General features: G+C 49.2%; 1 protein-coding gene across 17 annotated transcripts in view; it reads left to right on the forward strand.

Annotated features, from left to right (window-relative positions):
* Window positions 1–21,296, forward strand: part of DLGAP4 (DLG associated protein 4) — a 227,051-nt gene that overhangs the window by 193,004 nt on the left and 12,751 nt on the right. For 13 of the 17 annotated variants that reach the window (XM_034947406.2, XM_034947407.2, XM_034947402.3 and 10 more), the window contains 3 exons: window positions 295–656; window positions 3,174–3,262; window positions 3,785–4,197. In XM_034947406.2, coding sequence (XP_034803297.1) covers window positions 295–656; window positions 3,174–3,262; window positions 3,785–4,197 — 864 coding nt within the window. Of the gene's footprint in view, window positions 1–294; window positions 657–2,831; window positions 2,912–3,173; window positions 3,263–3,784; window positions 4,198–21,296 lie in introns of all 17 variants that reach the window. The other 4 variants (XM_034947400.3, XM_063600856.1, XM_057300850.2 and 1 more) reach the window with 1 other exon arrangement.

Genomic DNA, 21,296 nt, shown 5'->3' on the forward strand with positions numbered 1-21,296 from the left:
GCCCCTGCTGGATAATAAGGTTTGTGTGTGACTGATGTGGGGGATATCTTTGGCCAGTGGTGGCATCCCCTCAAGACTTTGTCTCGAATGAGGGTGGGTAGGGCCTGTGTGTGTCTGTCTTGGTCATTGCAGTCTTGACCCTCATTCTCCCTGCTCCAGAAATCCTTGCTGACGGAATGGCTAAGCCCAGAGCTAGGGCCAAGTCAGGCAGGGCTTCTGCATTGGAAGGGGCTTGAGAGGGTTGGGGGCTTCACCATCTCACCTCTCCCCTGCCCTTCTCTCATCCATCTGCAGGTTCATCATGCCTAGTGGCATATAAGAAGACCCCGCCACCGGTCCCTCCACGCACCACTTCAAAGCCGTTCATCTCAGTCACAGTCCAGAGCAGTACTGAGTCTGCCCAGGACACCTACCTGGACAGCCAGGACCACAAGAGCGAGGTGACTAGCCAGTCGGGCCTGAGCAACTCGTCGGACAGCCTGGACAGCAGTACCCGACCGCCCAGCGTGACACGGGGCGGAGTCGCCCCAGCCCCTGAGGCCCCAGAGCCACCCCCAAAACATGCAGCTCTGAAAAGTGAACAAGGGACGCTGACCAGCTCTGAGTCCCACCCCGAGGCCACCCCCAAAAGGAAACTGTCATCAATAGGAATACAAGTAGGGGCTCCTTTTGCACTCTGTGTCCTCAGCCCACTCCGTGCACCTGCCTGCGTGTAATTACATCTGGTGGAGGCCCACTAGGTCTCCTGGGAAAAGGTGGTTTGTCTCTCTATTTTGGGGGATCAGCCCCAAGTGGCCAAACCGAATTCCACCCATAGCCACGCCTCGCTGGTATCTGTCCACACGTGCTGCTGGTCAGCAGCTGTGGGCATGTGTTTCTGCTCCTCCAGTGGGTTGTCCCAGTGAATGTAGTTACACTCAGCCAGCCATCTCCTGTCCACTGTTTGCCTGTCCACTGTCTGTCTGTCCACTCCACCCTTTGCCCTGCCAGCTGACCCGTGGGAGGCGGGACTGGCCTAACAGTTCTCTAATCCAAGGTCAGCTCGGGTGCGGAGGCCATAGCCCCGCTTGGCGGCAGGAGCAGCATGGAGCATAGACGCTGATGGGCCAGGGGCCCAGGACCCAGGGCCCTTGAGCCATGGGGGTTGCTCGAGGGGAACTTTGCCCAGAGCCCTCTCGGGCCTTGGGGACAGGTAGGTGGCTTGAGGTACCACGCCCATGTCATTGAGAAGGGTGATGCCGGTCTCACTGCCTCCCTCCATGGGATAGGGTCCAGGTGATGGTTCCCCAGGGTTAGGTGGCCAAAGTCAGCAGGCCCTCCATAGTCATGGCACACAGCAGGGCAGGTGTGCCAGCTTCCCCTCCACTGCTTCATTGCACTCCTGCATGCACCTGATGTCAATAATCTGTCTTGTTTGCTGAGCTGGGGAAACTTGGGCCCTGCCTTGTAGTTTTTAAGAGTTTCTCTAAATCCAGGTTGAGTGGACTCTCCCTGCCCTGGCTGGACCTGCAGACCAAACTAGGGCACGTTCAGAGCCATGAGGGAGGGGCAGCTACAGTGGGTGAGGGCGAGAGGGGAGACAGGGCCCCTCTAAGCCCAGGGGGTGAGTCAGGGAGGACGAGGCATTGTGTGTTGTGGCACAGGCTGCAAGGGACTCCTCCAGCCACCCCTGAGCAATTGGATGTGGCCCAGCTGATAACAAAGCACTGGAATGCAGGAGCGTGGGACACAAAGTGGAGCTTGAATGGAACAGAGAAGGCTCACTGAGCAATTTCTTGCAGTTGCCTGGATTTGTTTCCTCCAAGAGGCAGCTCTAGGCTTCCACTTCCCCACGTATAAACAGAGAGAGAGTTGGCCAGGAGACTCTGCTGCTGTTTTCTGGGCTTCTTAAGTGTCCAGTCCCTGCCCTGCACAGGTGGGATTCTCAGAAACACAGAGAGTAGCCTGATCTTCAACCCTTGGTCCTGACCACCCATATCTTTGGGCAGCCCCACCCTCTTGCTGGCCAAACCAGATGCTCTTATCTTCCCGGAAAGCCTAAGAGTTAGGACTACCCTTGATTCCTTTCACCCAGAAAATGACACCGGGATAAGGACTCTCTTAGGCCTGTCCTGGGTGTCCCATTCCCTGGATTCACCCCAGCCCCATTCTTGGTCTCATTGCAGCTCCTTGGAGATCCAGTGGTGCTGCATTCCTTGAGCCGGCTTTTGCCGAGGGGAAATGTGGCTGCATCCCTGTCCCAGAAAGCTTCCCTGGCCCCTACTTCTCTCCACAAGGCCAAGAGACTGAAGAGTCCCCAGTTTCTGAGGATGCCCTGAACCCTTGGTGCCTCATGCCCTAGATTGAGTGTGGGTTTCTCCCTCATTCTTGAGTGATGATAGGAAAGCTGGCCTGGCTGCCCCATGGCCTGGGACCTTTGTCCCAGAGAAGAAAGGCAGGCGCAGGGCATCACTGTTGTCCTGTTCCACTTCACAGGAGTGGAGGGAGTGACAGCTTTCCACTTGGCCCCGACCCCAGTCCTTCCTACTGCTCCCCAGGGCCACCCAGTGCTAAAGGTAACCTCAGCCAAGTGTGAATAACGTCCAGGGACTTCGGTGGCTCCTGTGGGTGGCAGTTTCTGAATCTAGAACTGCTGTCCAGGGTTTGCCCTTAGTGCAGGCGCCTGTGGCCTGCCCTCCAGGCTTCTGCCACAGGGTTCAGGGAGTGATCTTTGCCTCAAGACAGCCGCCAGCTTCAACTACACCGGATAACGGCTGTGGCTTTGTGTGTGTGTGTGTGTGTTTTCTTTCTCTTTCGTCGTCCTTTTTTTTTTCTCTCTGATGCGTGTGAAGGAGAGGACTAGAAGGAACGGTTCCCACCTCTCGGAGGACAACGGACCCAAAGCGATCGATGTGATGGCACCCTCCTCAGAGTAGGGAAAGCCAGTCATCTCCACCCCATCCCACCTCCCGCCCACCTGCCCGCCCGCCTGCCCGCCTCCACGCGAATGAGCAGTGCCCGGCTTAACCTGGTCCGGCCTCGGGCCCACGTGCAGTGTCCGCATGCCTCGTGTCTGTCTGTCCACACGTCCATTTGCGTCGTCCCACTAATGTGAATTTCAGCAGCAAGTGTGGTGTTTGTTTTTTATTTTTGTCTTTGTCTCCGTGCCGTTGCTGTCGTTGTCCTTCAATAAGGTTGACTGCATTCAGCCAGTGCCAAAAGAGGAGCCCAGTCCCGCTACCAAATTCCAGTCCATCGGGGTTCAGGTAGAGGACGACTGGCGGTAAGTCAGACAGAGGTGGCGGCTGCTTCTCCCCTCTCCTCTCCCTCCCTCCGCTCTCACCTCTCCTGCTCTCCCTAACCCACTTCTCCTTGCTGGATTTCTAATAACCAAGCTGGGTTTGGGTTGCGGGTGGTGGCCCAGGCATGGGAGGCTGGGCAGGGGCGGGCGGGTGGACAGATGAGCACTTGCTCTGTGAGACCAGTCACCCATGGGGGCCACGGCTGGGCCAGGACATGGCCTCAGCTGCCCTGATGCTGGTGGTCTTCCTGGCCCCACTGCAGTAAACAGGCAACCTTATGACCTTGTCCTCGTGTGTGTGTGCGTGTGGGCTTGGGCGGGATGGGGCAAGGGCTGAGCCGAGAATGAGATGGGGGCTGTGGGACCCGCTTCAGGCGCATGGTGAGCAGATGATGCATCCGTTTCTCTGTCTCCCGTGTGTCCGGGTCAAGGCGGCCTCTGGTCTCTGGCCCTCTTGGTGACTCACTCCTTCCTGTCCCCACCCCATCCACCCCCTACCCACAGAAGCAGCGTCCCCTCTCACAGTATGTCCTCCCGACGGGACACAGACTCGGATACCCAGGATGCCAATGACTCAAGCTGTAAGTCGTCTGAGAGGAGCCTCCCGGACTGTACCCCTCACCCCAACTCCATCAGCATCGATGCCGGTCCCCGGCAGGCCCCCAAGATTGCCCAGATCAAGTGCAACCTCTCCTATGGAGACAACAGCGACCCTGCCCTAGAGGCGTCCTCGCTGCCCCCACCCGACCCCTGGCTCGAGACCTCCTCCAGCTCCCCAGCAGAGCCGGCACAGCCAGGGGCCTGCCGCCGAGACGGCTACTGGTTCCTAAAGCTACTGCAGGCAGAAACAGAGCGGCTGGAAGGCTGGTGCTGCCAGATGGACAAGGAGACCAAAGAGAACAACCTCTCTGAAGAAGGTGGGTGCCACATGGATGGTCCTTGGGCAAGGGTAGAAGGTGTTGGCAGCTGGTTCCAGCTGGTGGCCAGCAGCTTCCAAACTTCTGAGTGGGGGTCTCTTAGGTTCTCTTCTTGGGCTAGTTTTTGAGCTCCCTTCTTACTTTCTTCGCATTCTTCCATCCATCCACCTATTTAACCAAACCTCTTTCCAGAAAGGGTTGCTGGTGATAGCTGTTTGTTGTGCAGGCTGTGAGGCCACCCACACCTGGGTCTGAATCCCAGCTCCTCCCTTACTAGTGAAGTAACCTTGGTCAGGTTACTCTGAGCCCCCATTTCCTCATCTGTAAAATGGAGCTAATCCTCTGCTCACTATGTGAGCATGTTGTAAGGATTGAATGTGGTCGTGCATGTAAAGGGCCTGATGACCTGTCAGACACAGAGAAAAGTGGGAGCCTAATTATGCCTTCAACAACTTTTTTTTTTTTTGAGACGGAGTCTTGCTCTGTCACCCAGGCTGGAGTGCAGTGGCTCGATATCAGCTCACTGCAACCTCTGCCTCCCAAGTTCAAGCAATTCTCCTGCCTCAGCCTCCTGAGTAGCTGGGACTACAGGCACGTGCCACCACACCTGGCTGATTTTTGTATTTTTAGTAGAGACGGGGTTTCACCATGTTGGCCAGGCTGGTCTCGAACTCCTGACCTCAGGTGATCCACCTGCCTCTGTCTCCCAGAATGCTGGGATTACAGGCGTGAGCCACCACACTCAGCCAACAGCTTCTTACTGAGTGCTTCCTGTGTGCCAAGCACCAGGGATCCAACTGGGTCTCAACAGGGTGTGAAGAAGTTATGCTTTTATTTTCCACTGAAGTTTCTACCTATATCATGCCAATTTCCAAAAATTCCCTTGAGAAATTAGTTCAAGAAAGTGCTAGACACATGTAGGGAGCCTAGATTCACAGGTGGTTGGAGGGGGATTGGGTGGTGGAAGGCAGGTCCTGGGAAGCTCCAGGCTGTTGACCTGCACCCACCTGGTTCACCTGTGGCTCTGGTTCCCATTGAGCTACTCCTCCACACTCAGGAAGGACAGGTCTTCAGAGTGTCCAAATGGTTTGACACACATCCCATACATGATGGAGGGGGCCCTGAGGACAGCAGCCTTTGATGATGCAGAAGACTCATCAGAGTCATTGTTTTCACTGTCCTCTAGGCCAGTTCCCCGCTTTGATGTCACACCCACTAGTGCAGGGGAACTGTTGTGAGGAAAGTACCTAGTAACTTTTTACAATAATAGTATTTTAAAAAATCAAAACAGAGACAAGGATCAGAGAGCATTAAAAGGCTTCTAAGAGAAAACATCCAGCCCACCGCCCTACCTGGGCCTTTCCCCACTTTCAGTTTTTACTAGCTGTATATTTTGGTATTTGTCTTCATATATCTTTTTAAAAATGTGACTGATTATATTTCCTCTTTAAAATTAATCATCATTTCTATTAATTTCCTGTTACCATTGGCATAGATGAGTGTTTAGCTCTCACACAACCTCTGTCTCCCTTTCTCCCACCCTCTGTGTACATCACAGTTTATGGTAAATAGTAATCAGTGTTTCTGTTTACTATGAGTATGTAAATATTGTTTATTGCAGAGCCTAACAGTATATTATTATTGCGTTTTCTTCTTTTTACATTTTGTTTTTCCTAAAATGAATTGTTTGCCCTGTTGCCACATTTAAAAAATACACTCCATTTGCTAAATTAAAAAAAAAAAATTTTAAGAGACATGGCCTCACTCTGTCATCCAGGTTGGAAGTGCAGTGGCATAAGCATAGCTCACTGCAGCCTCAAACTCCTGGGCCGAAGTAATCCTCTCACCTCAGCTTCCTGAGTAGCAAAGGACTACCACAGAGTGCCACCATGCCCAGCTAATTTTTAAATTTTTTTGTAGGGACAAGGTCTCCCTGTGTTGCCTAGGCTGGTCTCAAACTCCTGGGCTCAAGCCATCCTCTTGGGTTGGCCTCCCAAAGTGCTGGGATTACAGACGTGAGCCACCACACCCAGACAACAATTTCTATATAAATATAAAAATGAAGTTAAAAATAATTTTCCCTCAGAATCTTAAAGGCACCATCATTTTTTTTATTTTATTTTTTTGAGACAGTCTTGCTCTGTCGCCCAGGCTGGAGTGCAGTGGTGTGATCTCAGCTCACTGCAACCTCCACCTCCTGGGTTCAAGTGATTCTCCTGCCTCAGCCTCCCAAGTAGCTGGGATTACAGGTGTGTGCCACCATGCCCAGCTAATTTTTTGTATTTTTAGTAGAGATGGGGTTTCACTGTGTTGGCCAGGCTGGTCTCAAACTCCTGACCTCAGATAATCCGCCCGGCTTGGCCTCCCAGAATGCTGAGATTACAGGCGTGAGCCACCATGCCTGGCCACCTTGTATTAATTTTTAAAAGTAATTTTCTCACTTCTATTTGTTCTGTTGTCTGGCTCTAGAATTTCTGTCAGTTAGTTGCTGTACCTGCTGGGTGGATCCTCAGGCTCTCACCTTTTCTTCCTCATGTTTTTTGTTGGACTTCCTGGAAGGTTTTCTTTTTCTTTTCTCTTTTTCTTCTGCCCTGTGATGGCTTTACTGAGATATAATTCACATACCACAAAATTCACCCTTTTTTTTTTTTTTTTTTTTTTTTTGCTCATTCTTGGGTGTTTCTCGCAGAGGGGGATTTGGCAGGGTCACAGGACAATAGTGGAGGGAAGGTCAGCAGATAAACAAGTGAACAGAGGTCTCTGGTTTTCCTAGGCAGAGGACCCTGCGGCCTTCCGCAGTGTTTGTGTCCCTGGGTACTTGAGATTAGGGAGTGGAGATGACTCTTAACGAGCATGCTGCCTTCAAGCATCTGTTTAACAAAGCACATCTTGCACCACCCTTAATCCATTTAACCCTGAGTGGACACAGCACATGTTTCAGAGAGCACAGGGTTGGGGGTAAGGTCACAGATCAACAGGATCCCAAGGCAGAAGAATTTTTCTTAGTACAGAACAAAATGAAAAGTCTCCCATGTCTACTTCTTTCTACACAGACAGGGCAACCATCCGATTTCTCAATCTTTTCCCCACCTTTCCCCCCTTTCTATTCCACAAAACCGCCATTGTCATCATGGCCCGTTCTCAATGAGCTGTTGGGTACACCTCCCAGACGGGGTGGTGGCCGGGAAGAGGGGCTCCTCACTTCCCAGTAGGGGCAGCCGGGCAGAGGCGCCCCTCACCTCCCGGACGGGGCAGCTGGCCGGGCGGGGGGCTGACCCCCCCCACCTCCCTCCTGGATGGGGCGGCTGGCCGGGTGGGGGGCTGACCCCCCCACCTCCCTCCCGGATGGGGCGGCTGGCCGGGCAGAGGGGCTCCTCACTTCCCAGTAGGGGCGGCCGGGCAGAGGCGCCCCTCACCTCCCGGATGGGGCAACTGGCCGGGCAGGGGGCTGACCCCCCCACCTCCCTCCCGGACGGGGCGGCTGGCCGGGCAGAGGGGCTCCTCACTTCCCAGTAGGGGTGGCCGGGCAGGGGCGCCCCTCACCTCCTGGACGGGGCGGCTGGCCGGGCGGGAGGCTGACGCCCCCACCTCCCTCCCAGACGGGGCAGCTGGCCAGGCGGGGGGCTGACCCCCCAACCTCCCTCCCGGACGGGGCGGCTGGCCGGGCAGAGACGCTCCTCACTTCCCAGTAGGGGCGGCCGGGCAGAGGCGCCCCTCACCTCCCGGATGGGGCGGCTGGCCGGGCGGGGGGCTGACGCCCCCACCTCCCTCCCAGACAGGGCGGCTGGCCGGGCGGGGGGCTGACCCCCCCCACCTCCCTCCCGGACGGGGTGGCTGCCGGGCGGGGGGCTGACGCCCCCACCTCCCTCCCAGACGGGGCGGCTGGCCGGGCGGGGGGCTGACCCCCCCACCTCCCTCCCGGACGGGGTGGCTGCCGGGCGGAGACGCTCCTCACTTCCCAGACGGGGTGGCTGCTGGGCGGAGGGGCTCCTCACTTCTCAGACAGGGCGGCTGCCGGGCGGAGGGGCTCCTCACTTCTCAGACGGGGCAGTTGCCAGGCAGAGGGTCTCCTCACTTCTCAGACAGGGCGGCCGGGCAGAGATGCTCCTCACATCCCGGACGGGGCGGCAGGGTAGAGGCGCTCCCCACATCTCAGACGATGGGCGGCCGGGCAGAGACACTCCTCACTTCCTAGATCGGATGGTGGCCGGGAAGAGGCGCTCCTCACTTCCTAGATGGGATGGCGGCCGGGCAGAGACACTCCTCACTTTCCAGACTGGGCAGCCAGGCAGAGGGGCTCCTCACATCCCAGACGATGGGCGGCCAGGCAGAGACGCTCCTCACTTCCCAGACGGGGTGGCGGCCGGGCAGAGGCTGCAATCTCGGCACTTTGGGAGGCCAAGGCAGGCTGCTGGGAGGTGGAGGTTGTAGTGAGCCAAGATCACGCCACTGCACTCCAGCCTGGGCACCATTGAGCACTGAGTGAAGGAGACTCCGTCTGCAATCCCGGCACCTCGGGAGCCCGAGGCTGGCAGATCACTCGCGGTTAGGAGCTGGAGACCAGCCCGGCCAACACAGCGAAACCCCGTCTCCACCAAAAAAATACGAAAACCAGGCAGGCGTGGCGGTGCGGGCCTGCAATCGCAGGCACTCGGCAGGCTGAGGCAGGAGAATCAGGCAGGGAGGTTGCAGTGAGCCGAGATGGCAGCAGTACAGCGGCATCAGAGGGAGACCGTGGAAAGAGAGGGAGAGGGAGGGAGACCGTGGAAAGAGAGGGAGAGGGAGACTGTGGGGAGAGGGAGAGGGAGAGAGGAAAATTCACCCTTTTAAAGTACACATTTAGTAAACTCACAATGGCACTTAGTGTATTCACAGTGTGGTGCAACCATCACTACTCTTTATTTTAAGAACATGTTCATTGCCCCAAAAAGATGCTCTCTGCTTATTAGGAGCCGCTCCCACAGCCTTAGGCAACCTCTAATCTTTCTGTCTCTGGATTTGCCTATTCTAGACATTTCATATAAACAGAATCATACCATATATGGCCTTTTTTTTTTTTTTTTTTTTTTTTTTTGAGACGGAGTCTCGCTCTGTCTTCCAGGCTGGAGTGCAGTGGCGCGATCTTGGCTCACTGCAAGCTCCGCCTCCTAGGTTCACGCCATTCTCCTGCCTCAGCCTCCCCAGTAGCTGGAACTACAGGTGCCTGCCATCATGCCCGGGTAATTTTTTGTATTTTTGGTAGAGACGGGGTTTCACCATATTAGCCTGGATGGTCTCAATCTCCTGACCTCATGATCCGCCTGCCTCAGCCTCCCAAAGTGCAAAGTGCTGGGATCACAGGCGTGAGCCACTGCACCCGGCCCCATGTTTGGCCTTTCGTGTCTGGCTTTCACTTGGCATGTTTTTGAGGTTCATCCATGTTGTAGCATATGCCAGTATTTCATTCCGTTTTGTTGCTGAATAATATTTCATTTCACACTACATTTTATTTATCCATTCTTCTGTTGATGGACATTTGGGTTGTTTGTACTTTTTGGCTATTATGAATACTACTGCTAGAATATTCATGTACAAGTTTTTTATGGATGTATATTCATTTCTTTTGGAGTAGAAATGCTAGGTCAAACTTCGATTTTTGTTTTCCTTTTTTTGTTGTAAAATATATATAACATAAAGTTTACCTTTTAACTGTTTTTAAGTGTGCAATTCAGTGGCATTAATTACATTCACAATATTGCGCTACCATCACAACCATCTATTTCCAAAACTTTCATCTAAAACATAGAATCTACCTATTAAACAGTAATTCCCCATTATCCTCTCTGCCTAGCCGCTAGTATCCTCTACTTGCTGTGTCTGCGCATTTGCCTTGTCCTTTTGTGCTTGGCATGTTTTGAAGGTTCATCCATGTTACAGCATTTTCATTTTTATGGCTGACTAGTATTCCATTATGTGTACAATATATACCACATTTTGTTCATCTGTTGCTGGGCACTTGGGTTGTGTCCACCTTTTGGCTATTGTGAGTAATGCAGCTATGAAGATTGGCGTGTTTGAGTACCTGTTTTTAATTCTTTGGGGAGTGAAATTGCTAAGTTATCTGGTAACGCTATGTTTAACTTTTTGAGGAATGGCTGAACTGCTTTCCATAGAAGCTATACCATTTTACATTCCTACCAGCAAAGCACGAAGGTTCCAGTTTCTCCACATCTTCACCAACACCTGTTATCTTCTGTCGTCTTTTAAAAAAATTCTAGCCATCCTAACGTCTATGAAGTAGATGAAGTAATATCTCATTGTCATTTTGATTTGTATTTCCCTTATGATATTGAGCATCTTTTCATGTGTCTGTTGGTCATTTGTATGTCTTCTTGGAAGAAATGGCCAAGGCCTTCGCCCATTTTTTAATTGGGTGGTTTGTCTTTTTGTTACTGAGTTGTAAGTCCTTTATATATTATGGGTGCTAGACCCTCGTCATATATATGATTTGCAGATACTTTCTCCCATTCTGGAGACTGTCTTTTCACTTTCTTCCTGGTGACTTTTGATGCACACAGGTTCTTTTTTTTTTTTTTTTTTTTTTTGAGACGGAGTCTCGCTCTGTTGCCCAGACGGAGTGCAGTGACGCGATCTCGGCTCACTGCAACCTCCGCCTGCTGGGTTCAGGCAATTCTCCTGCCTCAGCCTCCTGAGTAGCTGGAATTACATGTGCGTGCCACCATGCCTGGCTAATTTTTTGTATTTTTAGTAGAGACGGGGTTTCACCATGCTAGCCAGGGTAGTCTCGAACTCCTGACCTCATGATCTGCCTGCCTTGGCCTCCCAAAGTGCTGGGATTACGAGCATGAGCCACCACGCCTGGCTGACACACAAAGGTTCTTAGTTTTGATGAAGTCCATTTTTTCCTTTTGTTGCTGGTGTCTCCACTTATTTTTTTAAATTATGAGCATACATTAATAAAAATTTAAGATAAACAGTTGAGGCACTGAGAAGCTGACTGGCAGTTTTGTGTGGGTAGGGCTTGTTTTAAGTAGGCTTTCTATGGACCCCTTCTTAGAATAGTGGTTTTAGGCTGGGTGTGGTGGCTCATGCCTGTAATCCCAGCACTTTGCGAGGCCAAGGCGAGAGGATCTCTTGAGCCCAGGAGTTCAAGACCAGCCTGGTCAACATAGCGAGACCCCCATCTCTACCGAAAATATAAAAATTAGCCAGGCATGATGGCATGTGCCTGTCATTCCAGCTATTCGGGAGGCTGACAAGCGGGGAGGATAGCTTGAGCCCAGGAGGTCGAGGCTGCAGTGAACCAAGACTGGGCCACTGCACTCCAGCCTGGGTGACAGAGTGAGACCCTGTCTCAAAAGGAAAAAATCATAAGGAAGAGAAAATATACTTACTGTTCATTAAGCAGAAGTGGATCGTCATAAAGGTCTTCATTCTTGTCTCCACATTGAGTACACTGAGGAAGAGGAATGGGGAAGAGGAGGAATGTTGGTCCTGCTGTCTCAGGGGTGGCAGATGGGAAGAAAATTGATACATAAGTAGATCTTTACAGTGCAAACCTGTGTTGTTCAAGGGTCAGCTGTATTTCACCATATATTCAATATAAAATTATTGCAATATCTTATATTCCTTTTCATAGTAAGTCTTTAAAACTTAGTGTATATTTTACTCTTACAACACATCTTAATTCAGACAAGCAACATTTCAGGTGCTTACTAACCACATGTGGCTAGTAGCTGCTGTATTGAGCACAGATTGAGACAGTAAGCCTGGGGCAGGGTGCACAGATGCTTCATGCCAATAGGGTGATTCTGTGGGTTTGATTCCCTTTAACTTTCCTTTACTATACTTGATTCTAGTTATTTCTAGAGCAAGAAGATGTTTACCTGCAAAGGAAATTATGTCATACCAAACGATATTGGTATTACCTTCCTGTCTACCTGGGAGGGAAGAGGTCTTTTATGATGTTTCTGGATAACCACACCAGAACTCCTGCAGTTAAACACGAACTCTAGAGGGAGCCCTTTTCATAGCCATGTATCAGTTACTGTAACTTACAGACAGATGGAGTCACATAGCTCATGTCCCTTATCCAAAATACATAGGTCAGGGAACTCAGCAGTGCCCACCCACCCAGGTGGCTGCCTGTATTGACTGGATTTTGCATTGCCCTCTTGTCTAAACCTGAAGAACTTTAAACTTGACAATGTTCTTTTCAGATAATTTTTCTGAATTGTGGTTAAATATATATAACATGAAAATTACCATTTCAACCAAGTTTACAGTCTGTGGCATTAAATTCACATTGTTGTATAACCATCACCACCGTCCATCTCTAGAACTTGTTTTGTCTTCCCCAGCTGAAATTCTGTACCCATTAAACACTAACTCCCCATTCCCTCCTACCCCCAGCCACTGGCAGCCACCACTCTACTTTGTCTCTATGAGTTTGACTATTCTAGCTACTTCATGTAAGTGGAACCAGCAGCATTTGTTCTTCTGTGACTGGCGTATTTCACTTTGCATAATGTCTTCAAGGTTCATCCATAGCATGTGTCACAATTCCCTCCCTTGTTAAGGCTGAGTAATATTCTATTGTATGTAGAGACTACATTTTATGTATCTATTCATTTGCCAATGGATAGGTGGATTCCATCTACCTTTTGGCCGTTGTGAATAATGTTTCCTGTCTCTTAAGAATGATACTCTTCATTGAAATTGCAAGGCTCTCTGATTAAATTCTGTACATCCACTCAAGGCCCTGACTTGTGGCCACAAGTTGGTTTTTTTTGTTTGTTTGTTTTGTTTTTGTGAGACAGAGTCGCACTCTGTTGCCCAGGCTGGAGTGCAGTGGTACAATTTCGGCTCAGCACAACCTCCGCCTCCTGGGTGCAAGTGATTCTCGTGTCTCAGCCTCCTGAGTAGCTGGGATTACAGGCACATGCCACCACGTCCAGCTAATTTTTGTATTTTTAGTAGAGACAGGGTTTCACCATGTTGGCCAGGCTGGTCTTGAACTCCTGACCTCAAGTGATCTGCCCACCTCGCCCTCCCAAAATGCTGGGATTACAGGTGTGAGCCACCACACCCAGCCATGGCCACAAGTTTTAAGGTCACCCCTCTTAAATCTGTGAGGAACTCCACCAAGGAGATACCATTCATAGCTGTGCCTCAGAGAATATCTACAGGCTGGGGGAGAGGAAAGGCATTCCAGATGGAGGGAGCAAAGACACAGAAGCAGGAAGGGCATAACAAGTCACGCCAAACCTAATGGCACAAAACAACCATTTTATTATGGTCATAGATTCTGTATTTCAGCAGTTCAGAAAGAGCGTGGCAGGAACATCTTGTTTCTTCTCCATAAAGCCTGGGGCTTCAGATGGGAAGGCTCAAGGGCTTGGGGTGACATGACATCTGAGGTATGGAATTACCTAAAGGTAGTTAACGTGTGTGCCTGGCACTTAAACAAGGATGACTCAAAGGCCAGGACTGCCAGCCACAGCCCCTGTGTATGTCCCTCCACGTGCCTTTGCTCCCTCGCAGCATGGCAGCCTTCTTGCATGGTGGCTCCAGGCCCAACTGTGTGTTGAACCCTGAGGCTGCATCCTTTTCTGACCTAGCCCTGGAAGTCACGTAGTAACTCTTCCACTGTATTTGATTGGTTACAAGCAAGTCACAAGCCCAAGGCGGGGCTTCAGGTTGAAGGAGGGGAGTATTAGACCCTACCTCTTCATAGGGAAGTATCAAGGTTTTAGAAGAGGAGGAGGGACAGGAGAGACTGTTGGGGCCTTCAGAAAATACAGCAAATGAGCAGTTACATCCACTGTTAAGCTGCAGTAAAAAGAACAATTTTATATTAGACCCTACCTCTTCATAGGGAAGTATCAAGGTTTTAGAAGAGGAGGAGGGACAGGAGAGACTGTTGGGGCCTTCAGAAAATACAGCAAATGAGCAGTTACATCCACTGTTAAGCTGCAGTAAAAAGAACAATTTTATATTGAACACTATGTCTTGAACACTCTGTCTACTTTGATACATAGAGATCTAGTTCATTTCTGTTAAATTCATACACATATACTACATTCTCTTTGACCATTTTCCTAATGATGTTTCAGGGTTCTTTTTTTTTTTTTTTTTTTTTTTTTGAGATGGAGTTTCTCTCGTTACCTAGTCTGGAGTGCAATGGTGCGATCTCGGCTCACCGCAACCTCCGCCTCCTGGGTTCAAGCAATTCTCCTGCCTCAGCCTCCCAAGTAGCTGGGATTACAGGCATGTGCCACCACGGCCAGCTAATTTTTTGTATTTTTAGTAGAGACGAGGTTTCTCCATGTTGGTCAGGCTGGTCTTGAACTCCCGACCTCAGGTGATCCGCCTGCCTGGGCCTCCCAAAGTGCTGGGATTATAGGCGTGAGCCACTGCACCAGGGCCATTTTGGTGTTTTCAGCGTTTCATCAACACTGTGGTGCATGTCTCTCTGCCATGAGGTGGGAGAACTTCTCTGGAGTATTTACCTTGGACAGAATCACTGGATGGGAGGAAACACATATTTTAATAAATGCTGTCTGATTGCTCTCCAAAGAGGTTATATCAGTTTATCCTTACACCAAGTGTTTGAAAGTTGCCATTTCCCTAGTATACTTACTGATACTTGATCTTGTTGGACTTTAAATCACTTACTTGGTAAGTGGAAAATTAAAACCAGTTGATTTATTTCACATTTACTTGGTTACTAGAGAAGCTGTGCATATTTTAATTTTATTTATATTGGCCATTTAAACTTCTGTGAATTACTTGTATACTCTATTCATTCTTCTATTGGATTCTCAGTATTTTTCAAATCGTCTGGGCATGGTGGCTCATGCCTTTAATCCCAGCACTTTGGGAGGCTGACGTGGGAAGATTGCTTGAGTTCAGGAGTTCAAAACTAGCCTGGGCAACATAGTGAGACCTCATATCTACTACAAATGAAAATTTAAAAATAAACAATTGGCCAGGCGGAGTGGCTCATGCTTATAATCCCAGCACTTTGGGAGGCCGAGGCGGGAGGTTCACCTGAGATCAGGAGTTTGAGACCAGCCTGGCCAACACAGTGAAACCCCATCTCTACTGAAAATACAAAAATTAGCTGGGCGTGGTGGCAGGCGCCTGTAATCCCAGCTACTCGGGAGGCTGAGGGAGGAGAATCGCTTGAACCCGGGAGGCAGAGGTTGCACTGAGCCAAGATCGCACCACTGTACTCCAGCCTGGGTGACAGAGCTAGACTCCATCTCAAAAAATAAATAAATAATAATAAAAAAATTAGCTGAGCATTGTGGTGCACACCTGTAGTCCCAGTTACTCAGGAGACTAAGGTGAGAGGATTGCTCGAGTGTGGGAGAGTAAGGCTATAGTGAGGTATGATTGTGCCACTGCACTGCAGCCTGGACAACAGAGTGAGACCCTGTCTCAAAAAAAACAAAAAGTACTTTAAAAATCAATTTGTAGTTCTTTATATATATGGGTAGTTACACTGTGCCTATTATAATATGACCAATATTTTCTGCCACATTATTGCTTGTCTTTTTTTTTTTTTGAGACAGAGTTTTGCTCTTGTTGCCCAGGCTGGAGTGCAATAGCGTGATCTCAGATCACTGCAACCTCTGCCTCCCGGGTTCAAGCGATTCTCTTGTCCCAGCCTCCTGAGCAGCTGGGATTACAGGCATGCGCCACCACGCCCCACTAATTTTGTATTTTTAGTAGAGACGGGGTTTCTCCATGTTGGTCAGGCTGGTCTCGAACTCCTGACCTCAAGTGATCCACCTGCCTCGGCCTCCCAAAGTGCTGGGATTACAGGCATGAGCCACCGCGCCTGGCCTGAAGTCTCTTTCTTCAGTGTTTAGTGATGCAGATTCCATACTTACGCAGGGGTATGTTTCTGGGCTCTGTTCTGTTCCTCTTTTGGCTGCTTCTATGTTAATACAACTATTTTCATTTATTTGTTATTTAATTTTATTTTTTTGGCGAGTCTCGCTCTGGCACCCCATCTGAAGTGCAGTGGCATGATCTCAGCTCACTGCAACCTCTGCTTCCTGGGTTCAAGCGATTCTCCTGCCTCAGCCTCCTGAGTAGCTGGGACTACAGGTGCATGCAACCACACCTGGCTAATTTTTTGTATTTTTAGTAGAAATGAGGTTTCGCCGTGTTGGCCAAGCTGGTCTCAAACTCCTGACCTCAGCTGACCCACCTGCCTTGGCCTCCCAAAGTGCTGGGATTACAGGTGAGAGCCACTGAGCCTGGCTGACACCTGGCTAATTTTTGTATTTCTACTAGAGATGGGGTTTCACCGTGTTGGCCAGGCTGGTTTGGAATTCCTGACCTCAAGTGATCCACCCGCCTCGGCCTCCCAAAGTGCTGGGATTACAGGAGTGAGCCACCATGCCCAGCTGTATTAATATAACTTTCAATTACCATGGCTTTGTAGCACGCCTTGGTATCTGGTGAGTGCTCCTTCTTTATCCTTTTTGTGCAGAAAGAAAAACTGTTCTTATATCTTCATTCTTCCAATATAAATTATAGAATTTGTATATCAAGTTCCTCAGAAAAATTCTGTTGGGATGAAAACTGGAAGTAGAGTAAGCTTATAGATTAATTGGGGAAGAATTGATAACTAAAATATTGAATCTTCTCAACTATAAGTCAACTTTATCACTCCATTTATTCAAGAATCCCATTATATCCTTCTATCCAAGTTTGAGTAATTTCTCTATGAAGGTCTTTCATATTTTAATTTTCATTTAATTTAATTTAATTTTTTGAGAAAAGGTCTCACGCTGTCACCAAGGCTGGAGCACAATGGCATGATCTTGGCTCATTGCAGCCTCAGCCTCCTGGGCTCAGGTGATCCTCCTGCCTCAGCTTTCCAAGTAGCTGAGGCTACAGGTGTGTACCACCGTGCTCAGCTAACTTTGAGATTTTTTTGTAGAGATGGGGTCTCACTATGTTGTCCAGGCTGGTCTTGAACTCCTGGGCTCAAGCAGTCCTCCTGCTTTAGCCTCCCAAAGTGCTGGGATTACACCCATGAGCCACTGCACCTGGCCTGCATATTTTTATTAGATTTATTCCTTGGTACTTTCTAGTAGTTTTTGTTGAGTTTTGTGAAATTGATCATTTAAAAAATATTTGCGGCTGGGTGCAGTGGCTCACTCCTATAATCCCAGCACTTTGGAAGGCCGAGGTAGGCAGATCATTTGAGGTCAGGAGCTCGAGACCAGCCTGGCCAACATGGTGAAACCCCATCTCTACTAAAAATACAAAAATCAGCTGGGTGTCATGGTGGGCACCTGTAATCTTGGCTACTTCTGAGGCTGAGGCAGGAGAATCACTTGAACCCGGGAGGTGGAGGTTGCGGTGAGCCGAGATCATGCCACCGCGCTCCAGCCTGGGCGACAGACGGAGACCCTGTCTCAAAAAAAAAAAAAAATGCATATTCTAATTAGTCACAGCTAGTAGGTAGAAATGTTTAATCCTTGTATGTTGATCTTGTGTCCAGCAACCAAGAGAATCCAACATGGTTCTCTTGGATTTGCATCATAAATGATTATATTGTTTGCTAAGAATGCCAATTTTGTCTCTCTGATTTTTTTTCTTTTTTTTTGAGACGGAGTCTTGCTCTGTTGCCCAGGCTAGAGTGCAGTGGCGCGATCTCGGCTCACTGCAAGCTCCACCTCCCAGATTCATGCCATTCTCCTGCCTCAGCCTCCCAAGTAGCTGGGACTACAGGTGCCCACCACCTCGCCCAGCTAATTTTTTGTAATTTTAGTAGAGATGGAGTTTCACCGTGTTAGCCAGGATGGTCTTGATCTCCTGACCTCGTGATCCGCCCGCCGCAGCCTCCCAAAGTGCTGGGATTACAGGCGTGAGCCACCATGCCCAGCCCCTTGTCTCTCTGATCTTATTGATATCTTGTTCAACTGTATGGCAAGGTGCTTCAGGACAGTGTGGAATAATAGGTCCATATCTCTACCTTGGTCCTGACCGTCATTCACTCAGTGAATATTTATTGAGTACCTACCTTATGCCAGGTACTGTTGTAGCTTCTGGGGATGTCGCAGTGAACAAAACAAAATCCCTCCCCTCATGGGAAGGGATACCAAATAACCAAATGTGGTAAGCAGTAACCAGGTGAGCAGTAACAAATAACCAGGAAGGGTAAGAGCAGTATAGTGTCCGCTGCACAGGCAGGGTCGGTGTTGCTGTTGCATTCAGGGTGGTCAGGGAGGGCATCCCTGGCCAGGTGACCTGTGAGCAGAAACCTGAAGAGAGGGAGAGAGGAAGTCTGTAGAGATCTGCGGAGAAGAACTTTTCAGGCAGAGGGAGCAGCACCTGACTGATGGGCAAGTGCTTGACATGTGCAAGGCTGAGGGAAGCCACCAGTAGGCTGCAGCCATGAGCCAGAGGAGAGGGATGGGAGATGAAGTCAGACTGGGGGCGTCTCAGATCACAGGGGTCTCAGAGGCCTTTTTTTTTTTTTTTTTTTTTTTTTTTGAGATGGGATCTCACTCACCCAGGCTGGAGTGCAGCAGCGCAATTTTGGCTGACTGTAACCTCCACCTGCCAGTCTCAAGCAATCCTCCCACCTCAGCCTCCCAAGTAGCTGGGACCACAGGCCCGCCGCACCTGGCTGGGAGTTTTACCACGTTGCCCAGGCTGGTCTTGAACTCTTGAACTCAAGTGATCTGCCCATCAGAGGCCATTATTAAAGGCTTGGTTTTACTCCAAGAAGAGCTCATCAGTTCTGAGTGCTGCAACTTGACATACTTTTTTAAAGAATTAATCTGGCTTCTCTATCCAAATGAGAACCTCCGTGTACCTTCCATTGGCACACAAATGGAAGCTGGGAGATGAGTTAGGAGGATTTAACAATCTGGGTAAGAGAGACTTTAATGGAGGAATCAGACTGTGGATATATCTTGAAGATAGAACAGGATTTCTCGACAGATTAGATATGGGTAAGAGTAAGGGAGCCAAACATGGCTTGGAGTCTGAGTGAAGAAGAGGATGGCGTTGCCACTGAAATGGGGAAAACTATAGGAAATGTTGATCTGGGGGAAAGTCAGGAGTTTGGTTTGGAACATGTTAAATTTGATATGCTTTGTTAGACATCAGAATAGAGAAGTCAAGCAGGCAGTTGGATATATGAGTCTGGAGATAGGTCCAGTTTGAAGATTCTATTTGGGAGTCACCAGAGTATAGATTAAGATGAATAAGATGAGAATGCCTAATAAGTAGAGAAGACAAGCTGTCTAAGGACTGATCCCAGAGACATGAACACTTAGCGGTGGAAAGGGAGGAATAAACAGCAAGATCAAAGGAAGAGCAATTGGAAGCCACCTGAACAACGTACTCAAGGAGAGAATCCACAGTGTCAAAGGCAGCTGAAGGGCTCACCAAGCCAGATCTAGAAAGGCAGAGGTCATTAGATACATAAAGGGCCATTTTGGTGGAATGGTGATGGCAGAAGCATGGGTAAGGTAGCCTGAGAGGAGGAGGATTAAGAGAAGAGAAAACAGGAGAGTAATTGGAGACCACATGCGTGGATTTTCCTGTACAAGGAAGCAGAGAAATGGAGGGATGTAGGGTCAAAGGAGACAACTGTTTCGTTGTTGTTGTTGCTGTTGTTTTGAGATAGGGTCTCACTTTGTCACCCAGGCTGAAGTGCAGTGGTGTGATCTCAGCTCAATGCAGCCTTGAACTCCTGGGCTCCACTGATCCTCCCACCCCAGCCTCCCAAGTAGCTGGGAACACAGGGGTGCACCACCACACCTGCCTAATTAATATTTTTTTTTTTGTAGAGATGCAATCTCGCTTTGTTGCCTAGGCTGGTCTCAAACTCCTGGGTTTAAACAGTCCCCCCATCTCAGCCTCCCACAGTGTTAGGATTACAGGCATGAGCCACCGCACCTGTCCTTGTTTTGTTTTTTTAATGGAGCAATATAAGCATGTTTATATGTTGCTGAGAATGACCTTGTTAGAGAAAGGGAGCTTATTATGCTGGAGAGAAAACAGGCAACTGTTGGGGTTATCCTTAGGTGAGAAGGAATCGAATTAGTGCCCAAGTAGAGAACAGATAGCTTCTCCACAGGTACAGGAGAAAGGCCATGTCTGAGGAGAGGTGAGGTGAGGCAGACGGGAGCAGAGTCATCACCTCAGGGCAAGGAGGTGGGGAGGACGCGTAGGATGTCTCTGGAGAGCAGATTTGAAACTGGCATCCAGGAGAGAGGAGGCCCACCAGTCACTCCAAGGACCACTGAGATTAGGTGTGAAGGCAGAACTGGAATGGGGGAGGGATGCGTCCGTCCAAAAGATGAGCTTGGGTTTACTGTTTTCCATTCATTGCATGTCTGTATCACACCACTTTCTATAAAATGGTTTGTCCATTTCTCCTTAAAAAACTTTTGTTTTATATATTTTGAAGATATTGGATGGATCAAGTTTAGAATTGTAATATTCCTGGCAGATGTTCACTGATCCATTCTGTTTTTCAGAATCTCTGTTTGTGTTTGCCTGAGAGTTATCTTATATGTATTATGACTATTACAGTAGCAGACTTCCTTTGATTAGTGTTTGTCTGGTATATCTCTTTCCATCCATTTACTTTTTACCTTTCACTGTCCTTATTAATCATGTCTCTTGTAATCAGCATATACCTGGATTTTATGTTTTATCCAGTTTCCTGATTTTTATTTTAGAAATAGGTAATGTAGTCCATTTTTACGAGGTGACTTCTATATATTTAGATTTATTCTTACCATGTTATTTTGGGGGATTTGTGCTTTTTGAATGTATTTTAATTTATTTATTTAAATAGAGATGGGCTCTCACTATGTTGCCCAGGCTGGTCTCAAACTTCTAGCCTTAAGCAGTCCTCCTACCTGGGCCTCCCAAAGTGTTGGAATTACAGGCCTGAGCCACTGAGCCCAGCCTCCTTTTCTGAGGTGTCTTTTTTCCTCTTTCTTCCCTTCTTTTGGATTAACTCCTCTCCTCACTCCTTTTACAAACCCTACTAGTTTTGAGGCTCTATGAATTGGGATTACATTTGCCTACAAATAACACTAAAACAT

Source organism: Pan paniscus, chromosome 21 (genome assembly GCF_029289425.2).
Source record: "Pan paniscus chromosome 21, NHGRI_mPanPan1-v2.0_pri, whole genome shotgun sequence".
NCBI classification, from domain to species: Eukaryota; Metazoa; Chordata; class Mammalia; order Primates; family Hominidae; genus Pan; species Pan paniscus.